This window comes from Eulemur rufifrons, chromosome 5, assembly GCF_041146395.1.
Source record: "Eulemur rufifrons isolate Redbay chromosome 5, OSU_ERuf_1, whole genome shotgun sequence".
NCBI classification, from domain to species: domain Eukaryota; kingdom Metazoa; phylum Chordata; class Mammalia; order Primates; family Lemuridae; genus Eulemur; species Eulemur rufifrons.
The window spans coordinates 41,648,815-41,667,881 of NC_090987.1; the positions used below are offsets into that span (position 1 = coordinate 41,648,815).

At 35.6% G+C, this 19,067-nt stretch overlaps 1 protein-coding gene across 1 annotated transcript in view; it reads right to left on the reverse strand.

Moving 5' to 3' along the window:
- MIB1 (MIB E3 ubiquitin protein ligase 1) overlaps nucleotides 1-19,067 on the reverse strand; it is a 111,569-nt gene that overhangs the window by 17,708 nt on the left and 74,794 nt on the right. Inside the window, exons 13-15 of the mRNA XM_069468192.1 lie at nucleotides 7,118-7,250; nucleotides 3,032-3,118; nucleotides 1,443-1,604 (exon numbers count right to left, since the gene is read on the reverse strand). Of these exons, the coding sequence (XP_069324293.1) occupies nucleotides 1,443-1,604; nucleotides 3,032-3,118; nucleotides 7,118-7,250 (382 nt within the window). The remainder of the gene's footprint in view (nucleotides 1-1,442; nucleotides 1,605-3,031; nucleotides 3,119-7,117; nucleotides 7,251-19,067) is intronic.

A 19,067-nucleotide genomic window follows, 5' to 3' on the forward strand; every position in this document is an offset into this window, starting at 1 on the left:
AACCAACCAGGTATCTATCTCACCTATATGACTAGTTCAGGGAGGAACATATAACCCAAGTCAAGTCAATTTAGGCCAAGAAAACTCAAGAGCAGGACTTCAGATTGAGAGATTAAAGAAATAGCAGTCTTTTCTAATCAATTTGGCTCTGGAGCTGCTAGCAATTAACTTGAAATAATGACAGGAGAGACAACTGAGAATACAACCAATACCTAGGAATTGAGCCAAGAAATGGGGAATGAGACAAATCAGGTTCTGATACTACCATCTGAGCTACTGATTCAAACATTGTATACAAAAATAGTCACAATAACTGTTAACATTTATTGAGCATCTAAAATGGACCAGGTGTTATTTTTTCTTCTTTTTTAATGCAATTCTCCCTTCTCATAGAACCAAGTATTACTTTAAGCACTTTCCATAATCTTTACAATAACCTTATGAAGGTAGATACTCCCCTCCCCCCATTTTAAAATGAGACATAAGGAAATGTGAAGGACTTAGAATAAACAAACAACTTTGAAAAAACAGTAAGAAAATTGGAGGACTTACACTACCTGACTTTAACACTTATTATACAACTACAGTAAGTAAGAGAGTGGGGTTGGTATCACATCACTAAAAACAAAGACCAACAGAACAGAATACAGGATCCAGAAAGAGACTTTCACATATATGGTTAACTGATTTTGGATAAAAGTACACAGGCAATTCAGTAGAAAAAGATAGTCTTTTTGACAATTGGTGCCAGAACAACTGGATATTCACAAGAAAATGAACTTGGATCCATATATCATACTATTTATAAAAATTAACTCAAAATGAATCATAGACCTAAATGTAACAGCTAAAATTTTACAAACTTCTAGTACAAAACGTAACAGAGAAAACCTTAGTGACCTTGCATTTGGCAAAGATTTCTTAGACCACAAAAAACACAAATGATGAAAGAAAAAATAAATTTTTCTTCCAAAAACACTGTTAAAAGAATGAAGACAAGCCACAATGAGAAAATATGTACATATCACATGTCTGATAAAGAATTTATATTCAGATTATATAAACAACTCTCAAAACCCAATAAGAAAACAAGACTCAACAAAATAATGAACAAATGATTTGAGCAGACACTTCATCAAATATATGTGGTGACAAGAAAATAAAAAGACAGTATCAGTAATCATGAGGGATATGCAAATTAAAACCACAAGATATCACTACCTATTTGAATGGCTGAATTGAAAAAGAACTGAACAATTTTAAGTAAAAATGTTAGGAAATATAGTTAGTACTGACTTAGTATTTAGAACATAAACTAAATTTCTAAGTATGTAGCTCTGGTAAAGTATTTTATCTGATATAGATTATATTAGCAGCAAATATAAGATCTTGCATTTAAAAATGCTTCCACTAGTACTGAATGAAAGATTATCTTTACTCACTGTGTTTTTGGATGGCTCCCAAGCAGCATCCACCTTCCCTACATCTTGCATATCTTGTAGCTGACGCAGCTGAGACAAAGTATGATGCCTCAGAGCTTCATGCAAAGGAGTATCCCCATCCTTATCCTGAATATCTAACTTGGCACCTGCACGGACCAGAAGCTAAAAGAGAAAAACATTTTATTTTGGTTAAGTATCCGCATCCATAAGAAACTACAACCTATCTAAAGCAACAGTGAGAGCACCCTGGCCCAACAGGAAATACCATTAAAGCTAATGATTTTTATCTCTTTGCTTTCTAATATTCTCCATCCCTGTGGCTCCTTACAGAGAGTGGTATGTTCTGGTTATTCAAATATACTGAATTAGAGAAAATAGAAATGAGAATCAGTATGTTGCTTAATTCACCTACTCTAAGATGATGGGAACTGGGGCAAATTTGTACTTTTTTTCTCCTTTTAATTTTAGAAACTTGACTTGAGATATTTTAAGCACTTCCACCAGGACCAAATTGTAATGTTCAAAATTCTTCTATTATTTAAACAAACAAGCAAAGTTATTGATTACGTTCTCTTTTGGTCAATTTTCTCCAAATGTATGGTTAAGAGGAAAGTCATGGAGGATAAATGAATTTTGAGCAAGAGAGGAATTTCAAATAACAATAAATGTGAATGGCGTTTGCTAATCTACAACCTCTTAGATAAAATGCAAAATAAACATATTTCAATAGATTACTTAAGCAGTAAAAATAAGTTTAAGACTTGTTTGTCATGCTTTAATAATTTTCCTAATCCTTTCTACAAATACTAGCAAAGAACTTTAGAAAAGCTCTTTATACCATCCGTAGAAACCAATCTCAATCTCTTCTCTGTTTTGGCAAATTGCATTTTTCCCCCCTTTGTCCCAAAAAGGTTACATAAAATGTCACTCTAGGGTAGTATTTCTCAAATTTAGATATCCATCAGAATTACCCGGAGGGCTCATTAAACCAAGGATTATTGGTTCCCACCCCTACAGGTTCTGATTTGGTTGGTCTAAGATAGGGCCCAAGAATGAATTTTTTACCAAGTTCCCAGGTGATGCTGATGCTGCTGGTTCAGCCTCCAAACTTTAAGAATCACTGCTCTATAAAAATATGCAAACTGATACTCTTTCACATATTTTTGTTTGGGTCACCAGATTAGTAAACTAAAAAAATATATTTCAGGCTTTTTGGAATTTGCAGCAGCAAATGTACAGCCAAAGCTTTTAATTTGTAGTTTACTCTCAATTACATAAATTAAGAAGCAATATACTTTTTAAAACGAATTCATGTCACTTTGAAATTTTCTCATTTAATATTGAGAATTCACAAATCTAGCAACAAAATTATAAAGACTTTGAATATCAGAATTTAAAGATTTTTGCTATTAGATATTAAAACTCTTTACCTAACTCATGCAAAACATTAGCCTAAAATCACAAGTTGTACATTTAACTATGGCTTTTTGAGAAATCTAACACTGTATCACTTCAGTTTGCAAGAAATTCTAAAAAATCTGTCTGGTTAAAATAACTGTAAGCTAAAATTTATGTGAATTTTACTTTACCCTAACAATTTGGGTGTGTTGTCGTTCAACAGCAAGGTGTAAGGCAGTTTGTTGGTTCACGTTCTGGATATCCAGGTTTGCATTACCCTGAATAAAAAAAACAAATTTTAAATGGTTAAAATTTGACAACAGTGAAGAATGCTAACACTGTAACTATTCATAAGGAATAAATAACACTGAACTCTGTTACCACTTTCTTCTTCAGCTGCTGTGACACTATTCGCATAGTTGCTGCTAAAGTAAGAAAAATGGACAGGGCAGCAAACTTTCTGAAGTAGAATAGCACATTTTAAAAAATTATTTTTATTATGGTGATTCCATCTAAGAATAAAGCACAAAGCACAGAATGGAGTTCAAACACACCTCTCTTTCAATATCCATCATATAGCAATAGAGATAATCAACTCCTTTGAGCTGTAAATATTTCCTAAAAGTTGTATTAATGGCCAGGCACTGTGGCTCACACAGTAATCCTAGCCCTCTGGGAGGCCAAGGTGGGAGGATCACTTGAGCTCAGGAGTTCAAGACAAGCCCGAGCAAGAGCGAGACCCTGTCTTCTACTAAAAATAGAAAAATTAGCCGGGCGTTGTGGTGCATGCCTTTAGTCCCAGCTACTCAGGAGGCTGAGGCAGGAGGATTATTTGAGCCCAGGAGTTTGAGGTTGCAGTGAGCTACGATGACCACACTGCACTTCACCCAGGCCAACAAAGTAAAACTCTGTCTCAAAAAAAACAAAAAGTTATATTAACAAGTCTTCATATTGGATTTAGATTTATTTTAATAACCTGAGAAATTCACTTCCCCTTGCTATATATTTGAGCTCTTTCTCATTCAGTGAAAAGAAACTTTGCTTGAGGTCAGAAGAAGGCAATGCTTAATTAGTACATAAAAATATTTATTAAAGGAAGCAGAAAGTCCTACCCAGTGTCCTGGGATAGCCAAAAGACTCTCTGAGAATAGCTGATGCCTAATGGGGAAAGGGAATGAGGAGCAAAACAAGTGCACTTGAAGTTAGAGGACCTACATTCAAGCTCTTTCATTTATAACCTACATGAACTTAAGCAAGCATTACACATGCCTATTTCCCCAGCTCCAAAATGATAATAGTATAACCTATTTCACAGGGCTAAGGTTAGGATTAAGAAAAATAACATGTAAAACTGCCTAGGACAATGTCTGGCATAATTACAAAAAAAAAAAATGAAATTAGGAAAAAAGCTAAAGATTTGAAAGATAATTTTTATCATTTTGCTTAGTTCTTAAAACCATTCACACCTCCTGATTACAACTCTGATACCCATCTATGCCCTTGCTTGGGGTATTGGGTAAAGCTAAAACTACAGTAATGCTATGCTGTATTCTGCAAGATGGGAGTTTCTGGTTTGTTTTTATTATTTATGTTTCTTTTAATGTGGTCATGAAGTACCTGATCTCAGCTAATTTTTTTTTATCATGTCTGTTCTCATATAAATATGAACAGTGGGGAATTTTCTTTTTAAGTTTCCTGCTCTTTTCTATCATTTAGAATTTGCTAAGTATTATTCATTGTATGGGTGTACCACAATTTGTTTATCCAGGCACTAGTTAATGAACTAGTTGGCTTGCTTCCAGTGTCAGGCTATAATAAGTAAAGCTGCTATGAACATTTAGTACCTGTTATTTGCATAGAAATGGGTCTGAAGTTCTCAGATACATACCTAGAAATGGGACAGCTGGGTCATACAGTGAATACACGTCTAACTTTGTAAGAAACCACCAAAATTGATTTTCAAAGTGCCTGCTTTAAAAAACACCAGCAATGTATATAAATTCTAATTGCTCTACATCCTAACCAATATTTGGTTTTGTTTGTCTAGTTTTAGTCATTCTAATGGGTGACTGGTAGTATCTAATTGCAGCTGTAATGTCTGTTTCCCTAAGGACTATTTGCTTAATTGTTAACTATATAATTCCTTTGGTAAAGTGGATGTTTAAATTTTTTGCCTATTTTTAAAAGGCTATTTTGTCCTTTTATTATTAAGCTGTAAAAGTTCTTTATACATATATCCAGGATACTAGTACTTTGTGAAATATATGTTTTCCCTATTGTGGCTTTCCAATTCGTTTTCTTAATTATGTCTTTTAATGAATAGAAGCTTAATTTTTTATGAAGTCCAATTTATTAGGTTTTTGTTCTTTTTTTTTTTTTTTTTTTTTTTTTTTTTTTTGAGACAGAGTCTCACTCTGTTGCCCGGGCTAGAGTGAGTGCCGTGGCGTCAGCCTAGCTCACAGCAACCTCAAACTCCTGGGCTCAAGCGATCCTCCTGTCTCAGCCTCCCGAGTAGCTGGGACTACAGGCATGCACCACCATGCCCGGCTAATTTTTTCTATATATATATTTTTAGCTGTCCATATAATTCTTTCTATTTTTAGTAGAGATGGGGTCTCGCTCTTGCTCAGGTTGGTCTCGAACTCCTGAGCTCAAACGATCCGCCCACCTCGGCCTCCCAGAGAGCTAGGATTACAGGCGTGAGCCACCGCGCCCGGCCTAGGTTTTTGTTCTTTTATGACTGTAAGTTTCTGTCTGCTAAAAATCTTTGTGTACCTCTAAATCAGAAGATACACTTCTATGTTTTTTTGGTTTTTTTTTTTTTTTTCTCTGTCTAAAGCATTGTGGTTTAAGCTTTATGTTCAGATCTATGACTCATTTAATTTTTATATAAGGTGTGACGTAAAGGTCAAGGTTTTTTGTTTTGGAGATTTGGGTTTCTTTTTTTTTCTTTTGGTGTATGGATATCTATTTGCTCTAGTCCTATTTTTGAGAAACTATACTTTCCCACAGTAAATTATTTTGGTAGCTCTTATCAAAAATTAATTGACCATACATATGTGGTTCTACTTCTACATTTTCTATTCTTTTTTATTTCCTCTTTTTTTTTTTTTTTTTTTTTTTGCTTTTTCTCACACGCAGACTTTCTGGTTGAGACATTTTCTATTCTTTTGATCTGTCTGATCAATACATAGAAAACACCAACCAATCTACAAAAAAGCTACTAGAATTAATAAATAAGTTTAATCAAGGTCATAGGATACGTGGGCAATATACAAAAAACCATTTTATTTATATATACTAGCAATATACAATTGGAAACAGAAAAACAATACAATTTATAATAACATCCCAAAAAAGGTACTTAAGAATGAATATGTGGTTTAACTTTTGACCTATTTCTTTAAATTTCTGTAGTTTGGGGAGGTATATCTTATAATCTGGTACCTATTTACACATAATGTACTATCTGCTAAATTTTTCTGCTGTTTCATCTTCTTAACTTCCTTGAAGTCAGGACTCACAGATAATTCTTTGGCAACTTCAGTGCACATGCTTTACTGAAGCATTTTAAAATTTTGCTGAATATACTAAAACATCATAAAACTGCAATAAGTAGGTTCCACCCAAAATCCAATCTCATAAAAATGTAGAGTCATCTTACTTCTGAGACAAATGAAATAACTAAGGTGAGCCTGTGCTGCTATCCAGCCACAAATTCCAGGGGTCCAGCAGTAGTTATGAATCAATCCCTTGATCCTGGCTTCAGTCTGCAGTCTGATGGCAACTGGCCACACCAGTTTTTTTGTTTGTTTGTTTGTTTGTTTTTAAAGAGATGGGGGTCTCACTGTGTTGCCCAGGCTAGTCTTGAACTCGTAGCCAAAAGCAATCCTCCTATTGCAGCCTCCAAAGTAGGTGGGACTACAGGCACATGCCACCATGCCTGGTTTGGCTATACCATTAACATGGATGGTTCTTGGTGCTGTGGTTGATGCTATTTCCAATTCCAGGGAATCCCTGTTAGTTGATGCCTATTTCATCAGACCAATCAAGGAAGACAGTGTAGAGGAAATACTTGGAAATGAGGGATCCACTCTCATAAACACACATCACTCCTCTTCATTTAAGAACGAACGTTAGGCAGAAGACAACATACGCATATAACCGAATTTTTATTATCATGGGGTTTTTACTGTAAGCTAGTAGGCAGCTGAAGTAATAAATGAATGGTAATGTTCTCAAATTGTTAAAAACAATTATTGAACTGCTTTTCCTACCTGATGTACCAACAGTTCAGCCACTTCTACATGATTATTAAGGGCAGCCAGATGCAAGGCAGTATAACCATCATCTTTCTTCTCATCCACAATCCATGGTCGTGGTAATTTAGATAGTAAAACACGCATTGCACTGAAAGTTAAATTCACATTACTTTTACTTTACATGATTTGATATTTTCTTTAGAAAAATATATTCAAAAGAAACTTCTGAAATCAAATGAAGATATTCCTTTTTTTAAAAAATCATGCTCTTAGAGATAAACAAATTCAATTTTTCTAAATCTCAAATGTGCAGCTTTTTGACATTTTGAGAGGTGAATAACTATCACTGTTTAGAATAGAATCAAAACAGAATGGAAGCACTACAAAGGGGAAACATTATAAGAGGAAGAAACCAAAGAGAAAAGAAATATACCCTGATGAGGACATAATTTTGGCTTTGTGGAATCTCTCAAGTTCAATTTCAATAGTATCTATTAATGAAAAAGTTAATGAAGGACAGCCAGGTAACCACAACCACACACACCAAAAAGTACTAAAATTGTGATAATTAAGACACTATGTATGTAGACATACACAACTGGCAGATTATCATGAACTGCAGAATTAAAATCTTATATATGCCATTCAGTAGTGCTAAACCCATTTTAGATCAAAACACACAAAATAGCAATTATAATTTAATATTTAAAATTTAAGAATTGGTAACAAAATATTTCCAAAGCAAAAAAGACAAAGTTATCCTAAAGAGTATCACACATTTAAAACTCCAAGCATAAAAGAGAAGAATTATCGAGAAATGAATGCTTCCCATAGAAAACGTTAGTCCACTCCCAAAATTTAGAGGCAACTTTTCTTACAACACACTGGTAACTTTTCTTAACAGAAAGATTTTATGTGGAAAACTCATAATGTAAAACTTCCTTAATATATTTATCCAGTTTTTTTTTTCCTTTTCCTTCTTTTTTTTTTTTTTTTTTAAAGAGAAAGGGTCTTGCTCTGTCACCTGTGCAGTGGCACAATCATAGCTCATTGCAACCTGGGGAACTCCTGGGGTCAAGTGATCCTCCTGACTCAGCCTCCCAAGTAGCTGGGACTACAGGCACATAATTGTTTTGGTTTTTCTAAGACTAAGGCCTAAGATAACTACTCATGTCAAAAGAGCACTGACTGAACTTGGCACATACAGCACTGATATATGTATTAGAGCACTGAACTAAAAAGCTATATATATAGTTATATATATTTTTTAATTTGCATTCATTCCAAAAAAGAAAAAAAAACAACAGAAAAAAACTTTGAAAATTGTGCCAGTAGAGTATAAAAGAGTAAGAAGTAATAGTTAAGATACATGTTGGGATAGTTTTTCCTAAGGAGATATATATATATATATATATATGTGTGTAAAGATAAAAATTTATTTTCTTTTTTTTTTCCCCCCCACGTGCTCCAAAGATAAAAATTTAAATAGAGAAACAGGGTGAAGATGTAGCATAAGAATGTATAAGCCGGGCGCGGTGGCTCACGCCTATAATCCTAGCATTCTGGGTGGGAGGATCACTCGAAGTCAGGATTTCAAGACCAGCCTGAGCAAGAGCGAGACCCCATCTCTACTAAAAAATAAAAAGAAATTAACTGGACAACTAAAAATATGTAGAAAAAATTAGCCGGGCATGGTGGTACATGCCTGTAGTCCCAGCTACTCGGGAGGTTGAGGCAGGAGGATTGCTTGAGCCCAGGAGTTTGCGGTTGCTGTGAGCTAGGCTGATCCCACAGCACTCTAGCTCGGGCAACAGAGTGAGACTCTGTCTCAAAAAAAAAAAAAAAAAAAAAAAAAGAATGTATATAAATGCAACTATAAACTTCTGAAATAATGAGCCTAAGGCCTAACATGACTCAATGTATTTATTAGCAGTGTTCTATTTGAATCCTGCATAGAAAGTTCAAGAAGTCTGAGAGGCCGGGCGCGGTGGCTCACGCCTGTAATCCTAGCACTCTGGGAGGCCGAGGCGGGTGGATTGCTCAAGGTCAGGAGTTCGAGACCAGCCTGAGCGAGACCCCGTCTCTACTAAAAATAGAAACACATTATATATGGACACCTAAAAATCTATATAGAAAAAATTAGCCGGGCATAGTGGCGCATGCCTGTAGTCCCAGCTACTCGGGAGGCTGAGGCAGTAGGATCGCTTGAGCCCAGGAGTTTGAGGTTGCTGTGAGCTAAGCTGACGCCACGGCACTCACTCTAGCCTGGGCAACAAAGTGAGACTCTGTCTCAACAAAAAAAAAAAAAAAAAAAAAAGAAGTCTGAGAATAGGTTTTGAAGGATCCAAGAACCTCTAAAATCGTACTCCAATTGGGAAATTTACTTTTATCAGACTTTTAAACAGGTTTATGACCTCAAATATACTGAGAATCACAGCTTAAAGACCCCATTGAGTGGTTGTTACTGAGTTACAATCACTGTTTGAGGATGACAGAATTCTTTGGAAAACTATGGAGAAATGCATGTCAAAATCTTTACCTACAATTTTGGGTGAGTCTACAAACCTCTAAATCTCATCCAGGGACCTCTCACAAGACTAAGGTTTTCTGCTTTAGTTTGTTTTAAGTTCTTTTTTTTTTTTTATTTTTTTTATTTTTAGAGTCAAGGTCTTGCTATATTGCCCAGGATGGTCTTGAACTCCTGGGCTCAAATGATCCTCCTGACTCAGCCTTACATGTAGCTGGGACTACAGGCAGGCACTACCACACCTAGCTTTCAGTCATTATTAAAGATTCTAATCCTCCTCATTCAGTGGATTAAAATAAAATACTAGATATTATGTAGACTGTAACTCAGATTCTTAATGGGGAAATGTATTGGTATCACATTATACTACTGAATGTCTGGATAATAATGATGCCAATGCCATATGTTGTTTATTACCCTACACATTTGACCATGCAAGAAACAGAATTTACAAGGGTTTTACAGTTCTTTTGAAAGTTTAAAAGATACAAATATTAAATCATGTGAAAAGGTTTTATTAAAAACAAAATGTAATATTTAAAAATAACAGTGCAAATACTTGTTATTGATTTAAACAAAAACTGTGACATAACTATGTTGAGAGGACTGACTGGTAGTAATAGAGCATGTTAGTTTTAAATCTTCACTTTCCATAACATGAAATCACTAGATAATGTCCCATAATTGATGAACTAAGAAATTGCAGGATAAGCTATAAGTTATTGGTGGGGAGACAAGTGTAAGGAGGGAGGAAGCAAAAGACAGTTATCTTTCATTATAAGCTTTTTAGTAGTATCTGACTTAACTACATATATTAGTTTGATTAAAAACATTTTTTAAATCAAAACACTAAAATAATATTTGGGCTTACTACATTAAAATCTTTTTAATTTGCACCTTATTCCCTTTAGCCAAGATATACCAATGTAATAAGTTTTAAATAAGATGGTATGGCTCATGCTGACTTTATCAAGTTGCTTGCTTTTTTTAAAAAAAAAAAAAAATTATTTATTTAGAGAGAGAGTCTCTCGCTCTGTCACCCCAGCTAGAACGTAGTGGCATCATCACCGCTCACAGCAACCTAAAACTCCTGGGCTCAAGCAATTCTTCTGCCTCAGCCTCCCAAGTAGCTGGGACTATAGGTGCATGCCACTACACCCAGCTAAGTTTTTCTATTTTTTGTAGAGACGGGGTCTCGCTCTTGCTCAGGTTGGTCTCCAACTCATGGCCTCAAGCAATAATCTCACCTTGGCCTCCCAGAGTGCTAGGATTACAGGCGGGAGCCACCGAGCCTGGCTTAAATTTTATTTTTTCAGAGACAAGGTCTCTGTTGCTCAGACTGGAGTACAGTGGCACAGTTGTAGCTAACTGTAAACTCCAATACCCAGGATCAAGCAATCCTCCTGCCTTAGCCTCCTGAGTAGTGGGGGCTACATCAGGCTAATTTTTTAATTTTTTGTAGAGACAGGGTCTCACTATGTTTTCTAGGCTCCATCTTGAACTCTTGGCTTCAAGCAATCACCCTGCCTCGGCCTCCCAAAGTGCTGGGATTACAAGTGTTAGCCACCACACCTGGCCCATCAAGTTATTTTTTAAAGTCAGATTAACTGAAGAGATATTTCTGAGAAGCTGGTTTATGGAATCACCTGTCCCCCTGTCTTCCACTCTAGTGTCAGAAGTACATTCCCACATTACACTGCCAACATCTCAAAGAAAGGAAAGGGAAAAGGGAGCAATTCTTCTTCTGGGCATAAGCTGTCTGTTGAGATGGAGCCATCATTTACTGGATCTTCTGGTCTTGCATTTCATAAGTCAACAGGCTAGGGAAAGCTGAAGTCCCTCAGAAAGAAGAGCCAATGGCTCAGAAAGTTATTATGGCACTTAAACAGAAATAGATGGGTATTACTGAAAGTCTGTTGCCTCTCTGCTCTGTCCTTACTTTGTGTCTTTCTGCTTTTTCCTCTCTCAGTGGGATACATATAACTGAACTGTCCAAACAAGGGAAAGACAGTAATTCTAGGCTATGAGTGAAAGTGACAAAACGTAGTCCCTTCTAAATCACCTTCTACAAAGTAAATCAAATCCTAATATTAAAATGCAGTTCAGATTTTCAAGGAACTTGTTTTCCTTTCAGAACAAATCTATTCTTTTAATTAATCCTACTTAATGTCATAAATCATACTATAAAATAATCATAATTAAAATACCATCTTTGTTCCTCTCATAATACTGAGAGAATAAGAAATATACCATAAAATTAAAATTTAAAGAAGCATGGCATCATTTAATCCAAATGCCTCATTTTAAACTGATTAAGTACATTATCACAATAATAGCAAGGTATTTTAAATAAAATGGTAATTTCTGACTTTCCATAGAAACAGTGTTAAATTGGAAAATGAGGGGAATACATCAGACAACAGTTAAGTAAGCAAATAAAACATACAGGAAACATCTAGAGAAAAAGATTTGTAGCAGAGGAAATCCAGAAGCCCAGCTGGGCTAAAATTTAAATCAATGGTATGAAATTACAATTAAAAGATGAAAATCATGTATCTGTGTCTGGAAAATAGTAATTAGTTTAAAAAGAGAGAAATGGTTTATGTGAAGACCGTAAAAAAAAAAAAGTATTTGTCAGAGTATCCTCAGAATTACCCACAGAGAAAGTCTCCTGAGAGACAACCACAGTTATCTAATTTGCACTCCAGTAGAATGCTTTTATCATTACCAGGACATCATTACATGGAAAATTATCACCGGTTAATGACACTGTTGGTTAAGATCAAACCAACCAATTATTCTTGCTCGCCAATCAATTTCCAATTGTAATTTAGCTTTCCACAGATTTGTTTTCTCCCCCAGTAGGGGAAAAAAAATTTACAGATCAGCTGTTTTGAGTACTGTAACTCACTTAGCAATATTTCTTTCTGTAAACACTAATTTAGCATTTTGACTTACACACCAATCTCTTACAAGTTTAATTAACGTCATTCCAAGTCCAATCGCCTACAAAACTGATGCGACCTGGACCCTGTGAACCCTAACTATGCATTCTCACCCATAACATCTCTAGCTAATATCTCTAACTGCAACAATGGTCATGATTCATATCTAATACCAAAATTTCTATACATATCTCTTATAAAAATACCATAAGGCTGCTGTAAGAATTAAATGAGATAATGAAAAAATGTTTTAATACAGGGTCTGAAACTCATCAATGTACTATTAAGACAACTCTAACAATGTACTATAACCAACATAGTACAAATCCTTTTCCCCTCTTCTCGTTCCCATGCTCCTCCTATATTCTTGATCTTGGTTACCCTCATTATCATTTAATCAACCATCCTACTCAGAAACCGAGAATCATTCTAGACTCTTTCCTGCCTTCTTACTCCCACATTCAATTTGTCCTCTTGATTCTCCCTTTTGAAACTCCAACTCTTCTTCCCCAGGGCCTCCAGGATTCTACAGATAGGGCATCATTATCTTTCCTCTGAACATTTACAATACCAACTCTTCCAAACCTATCCTCTATACCACCCCAACACAAACAATTTTTGCAAATTCAAAATTATCAACATTCACCTTAAAAAGCCCTCCCTTTAAGTAAATCTTTAAAATATAAGACTGGTCTCAACAAAAATTATTCTAAAATATATTTTCCTATTTTAATATGCTTTTAAAAAAACATAAGATTGAAATTAATATTTTGTTGAAATCAATTATGGCAAAATCAACTCTTAAGTTGTGGAGAAACACTGCAGATAGTCCCAAGTCAAAATTAATGTAAGAGTCAACTGTCGACTAGCAAGGAGTGGGTAGATTAATTTTTTGGTTGTTGCTTTTAAATAAACTTATTTTAGAACAATTTTAGATTTATAGAAAATTGCAAAGCTAGTACACAGTTCCCATATACTTCACAACTCCCACCTTTTCTTTTTTTTGAGACAGGGTCTCACTCAGTTGTGGCATCATCACAGCTCACAGCAACCTCAGATGCCTGGGCTCAAGCAATCCTCCTGCCTCAGCCTCCCAAGTAGCTGGGAATACAGGAGCACGCCACCATGCCCTGCTAATTTTTGTATTTTTTATAAAGATGGAGTCTCACTATGTTGCCCAGGCTGGGCTCAAACTCCTGGCCTCAAGCAATCCTCCCGCTTCGGCCTTCCAAATTGCTAAATTTACAGGCATGAGCCACTGCGCCCAGCCCCCACATCCCTATTATTAACAGTTTATATTAGCATGGGATATCTGTTACAACTGATAAACCAACATGGACACATTATTATTAACTAAAGTCCACACTTCACTGAGATTTCCTTAGTTTTATTTACTGTTCTTTCTCTGTTCCAGAATACCACATTACCTTTAGTTGTCCTGTCTCCTTAGGCTCCCTTTGGCTGTGACAGTTTCCTAGACTTTCCTTGTTTTTGATGAGACTGACAGTTTTGAGGAATACCAATTGGATATTTTGTAGGATGCTCCTCAGTTGGAATTTGTCTGATGTTTTTCTCATGAAAGTGTCATTTCACCACATCATACCAAGAGTATAAACCTATCAACATGCCTTATCAGTTTACATGTTAATCACCTCGCTGAAGGAGTATTTTGTCAGGTTTACTCCGCTGTAAAGTTATCCTTTTTTCCCCTATTTCTGAACTATGCTCTTTGGAAGGCAGTCACTATGCATAGCCCACATTTAAGGAGTGAGCAGTTACGCTCCACCTCCTTGAGGGGGAAGTGTTTACACAAATTATTTGGAATTCTCCTAACTGAAGATGTGGAGTGGATTAGTTTTAACAGAGACCTATAACCCTCTCATCTTAATTAGAAATTGTCAGTCCCCTCAAAAAAATAAAAACAAGTAACACAAGGCCTCAAGTAAAGAGGCCATCTATTGGCCTCACCTGCAAGGTGAGCTAAGGGAAAGTTAAGCAAAACAGTCCCAAGTCCCCTCACCCTCATGTCAACAGCCCAGAGCAGCCTATCTCATTTCTTTCCATGGGGCAGGCCATCTTAGGAACACAAAATACAACCACAAAGGCCAGCTGCAGGCTGTTCCCTTCAGCACTTTAGTTAATTGAGCAGACTGTTAGGCTGCAACTGCAGGCACTGAGGTTCACAAAGTTACTGGGATAAGGGTGTTACTGGCTCAGTAAATCAATAATTTTATCAAGGCAATAGTCTCACCTATGGAGCACAGTATATGAGATTTGGAGACAGCTTTCCTAATGCTCAAACACTCTTCTTTATTTCTCAATCTGGTTGTTTTCCAAAAGGTTAAGGACATGGATGTTTTAAAGATAAGATCTTACTACCAGTTAAGCAGGCATTTGTGAATAGTGCCAAAGAAGCATTAAGTTCCAGAACAACTAATAATGGTGCCTAGCATAATCCCTGGCACATGATAGTACTCAAACGTTTGCTGAATGATGAACAAATGAGTTCTAAGAAGCAGAGGGGACAAGCAGCTGTCTACTTTGGTATGTAGTATTCAAATGGCACTGGGTCAATATTTAGGGCCTGCCATGCTTTGCAATCTTTCTTAAGAGGCAGGCAATATTTTCCCAAACAAACCCTAGTAGCTAAACTGTTGGAGACCTTACACATTATTATTACCTAAAAATTAGAATAGCACTCTAACACACATTACATATTCAAGAAATGCTTGCTAAATTAATGAACAATCTCTCAAATAATAGGTAAAGCAGATTGGTCAGCATTCATAAAGGAACTTGTTAAGAAAGTCGATCAATCCCAAGTAGAAGTTCTTTTGGGCATGCTAAAAGCAGGTTACTACACAACTGGGACACATTTTGTTCAAAAAGACATGTAATATTTTGTATACCTAGTACATGGAGCTCAAAGTTTTGTTGAATGGAAAGAAGAAACAATCAAATGAACAATCAATCATCTTTCTGAACCTAGTGAGGCAAGGGCATTAGCAACATATATTTTTGGTATACTGTTGAGCTCCAAGAGTAGAAATTCTCTAACTCATCTCATTATTATTATACAAACCAGAGCAGCAGCATGGCATTGTGGAAAAGAGCTCCTTTGAAGTCAAATTATCTGAGTTCAAATTCTAGCTCTAGCCAGAACAGCTAGTGACTTGAGCGGATTACTTAACTTCTATGCCTTAGTTTCCCCATCTGCGAAATGGGAGAAGAATCACAAATCCCACTTCAGAGTTGTTATGAAAATTAAATGAGTTAAGATTTACAAAGGGTTTAGAAGAATGCCAAGCACATACATATAAGGGTCTGCTAAAAAATAAATAGATACTTTCACTGCTACAAAATGGCTAACAAAAATGGGCTAATTTAGAAAACTGAAAATTAACCTGTTTTGCACTCTGAGACATGTCATTTTCTCATAATATGTGTAAAATCATTTCATTACCTAGGAAAGCTGGCCCTTTAAAATTGCCAAATATCTAGCCATTAAAAATAATTAAACTGCTATGATATTAAACACTAAAGACAAAAAGAATGTCAAGGATAAATTTCCCCTGTGGGAGAACGAACTTACAAAACTGACAATGGTTTTTCTTGAATCAATACTTAAGAGGATATAGTTAAAATAAGAACAAGGTATAGTTGGTTTCTCTTGGGCATTTTTAGGTTTTTGAGATCTTAAATTGTATCTCCACAGGTTTGCTGGCTTTGATGCTTTAATATTTTTCCCCCTTTGTTAGAAAAATAAATTTCAATATCAAAATGTATTGGGAATATGCTATTAAAATTTGGAACAAAAGTGTTTTCCTGAGACATACCCTCTGTAGCAAAATTACAGACATGTCAATGACTATTTCAGTCTGTGGTAAAGTGTGCAATGATCAGACCTAAAGGTTATTTCAGAACATTACAGAGCCAGGGCAATATAGAAGGGAAGAAAAAAGACTATGCATTTGAATATAAAGTAGAATTTAATTCATAATAAAATTCACTTTAATACTTCCTACATGTATAGTTTCACTATAAAAGCACATAATTACTCAAAAGCATACTGGACACTGTTTATCACCTGAACACTATAAAAAATTAAAAGTGACACTGAACTAAAAGTTTTAAGTAGCATTTCCACGGTTTCATTTACATACTACTCTCTTCCTCCTCAATGATCTTTCTCCACCATCAATATATAGGTTACACTTACCATTTCTATGTATTTGCCATTCAAATACTACTCAATAAATTTAAAAAGCATGTATAGCCACAACTAGCTCTAAAGATAACCCTACAAAACCCCTTCAGGTTTTTAGCACCATCCATAAGATTTTTTACCAACAAAAAAATCAGCTTATAAATTGTACTTTGGCAGGAGAGGTAATTTACTTGTTCCCTTATCTGTCTAAAGCTACTAGCCAAGGTAATTTTTTTCCTCTTTCCTTTTTTCTCTGCAGTGCTTCTAAGTATAGTGACAGCGCATCAGGCTTTCCTAGTCTCAGCGCAAGCTCAGTGAAAATCTGGGAAATGTAAGTGGAAACATGAGAGAGCGCTTTATTTGGCAGTGCTTAACAAAAAAAAAAAAAAAAAAAAAAAGGGCAGGACAAATGGCAAAGCAGTGTTTGGACCGCAGGATGAACAATCAATAGGCAGAAAGCAAGATTGAGGCTTCCTCAGCTTTGGGATCGACAATCGACAGCTGAGAGACTATTTTTTGCTATGGTTGACTAAATATGGTCAGGGAAGAGAGAGGCACAAGAGAGCCTGTTTGCCTGGGAGTGCATGTTTCAAATGCTTAGCCGCCTATAAAGCTGTAACAGTTTAGCCTGTGGTCACTGACGGAAGAATATAAGTTAGCCTCTGTAGTGACCATGTGGAAGTCCTGACCTCGCTTGCAGACTTGACCTCTGGATATGACAAGGTAGTTTCACCATCTAATCCTGGAAACTAAAAACCAAAAAAATCTCAAAGCAAGAAAGATGCAGAGTATTTCCTGAGAAGTCAGAAGAACCCAATGTATTCTGGTGGGCAAAGAAAAGCAGGTTGAATGTTTACAGTTACTTGGGGGGCAGTAAAGTGTTTTGGGTTTTGTTTTTTTGTCTTTTTTAGATTATAAAATTAACTTACTCTGCAACTTCCCCCCACCCCCCCTTCTGAAGCATTTCATCTGGCAAATGAGCTAGGTTCATTTTCTTGGTTGTTGTAGCAACCTTCCCTGGTTGCTTAACTTTTCCTACATATCTGTGCAATACTGGTATATATGACATTCCAAATAAAATGGCCAACATTGATTCAATTTTATTGTAGGGTTTTTTTTTTTTTTAAAGGAAAAGGGGAGGGAGAGGGAAAAGTAAGCTTATTTGTTTTTTGTTTGTTCTGTTTGTTTTTCAAATTTATTTTAAAAGGTGAGGTTCTGTGTTCACTGATACATCCCCCTTACTTCACCGGCTCAAGAAAGAAGTGCTGAATCAGCGAATAGAATGAGCGAACAATCAAGATGAGATGGCTGCTGCTGATGTGATTCTCTAGGTCATTACCTTCCTTCCTGCTGCAAATGCTGCATAACACTAACCTTACAGGTAACAGAGCACCACACGGCCTGTACTTTTAAGGATGCTTATGACTTTCTGCATGCTTACCTATTATTGACTAAATATATGTTCTTATTGTTAAATTCTACCTAGACATAGCCTGATTTCACAATTCAAGTTGAGAGCTTATGTAGTATAAAAAGGAATGCTGTTCAAACATGGCAGATAACTCTTGATCTCAAAAATGTAAAAATACATTACTATGATTTACATTATTAAAGATTTAATCGTTATTGTTTCAGATTAAATAATTTTTGCACCCCTGGTAAATCACATCCTGCTCCCAAAGTATGCTACCTTTTAAAAACGGTTAACTGTCTACTTCAAGGTTTAGTCAACCAAGAAACTTGGTAGATCATTAAATACTTTTTAATGCTTACTATTAATTGGCCACAAAAATAAACCAGAATGTGCATGGTGTAATTCTAATGCTGCATTGCTGAAACTGCTGTAGTACTGGTCTATCTACTGCTACATTCTGATTTGCTCTCTATGAGCTGCACTAGCTTCTTCTCACAGACTGCAGAAATTCTACTATCCCTACTCTATTTTTTTCCTTTGCCAAATCTGAAAATTTCTTGTAGTTTTCTTTAAAATTAACCTTTTAATACCATAATAATTCAAGGCTACCCACCAACTATAATTTCTTTTCATGTAAATGATCAAGCTAAAACTCAGGTGCTCATAGGCTAAAACCTTTCAGTCCTTGTAAGTGATACTTTTAAAAAGTTAACTTTTCTGGTAGTTATCCTTTATACTAAAAAGATTAATAAATCAAAACAACTAAACTTACCAAAATTAAATATTTCTACATCTATCTGAATTTGTATTCAACCTAAACAGAAGCAGCAAAGTGCAAGATTCAAGTAAGGAACCAATAAAGACAAAGAAAC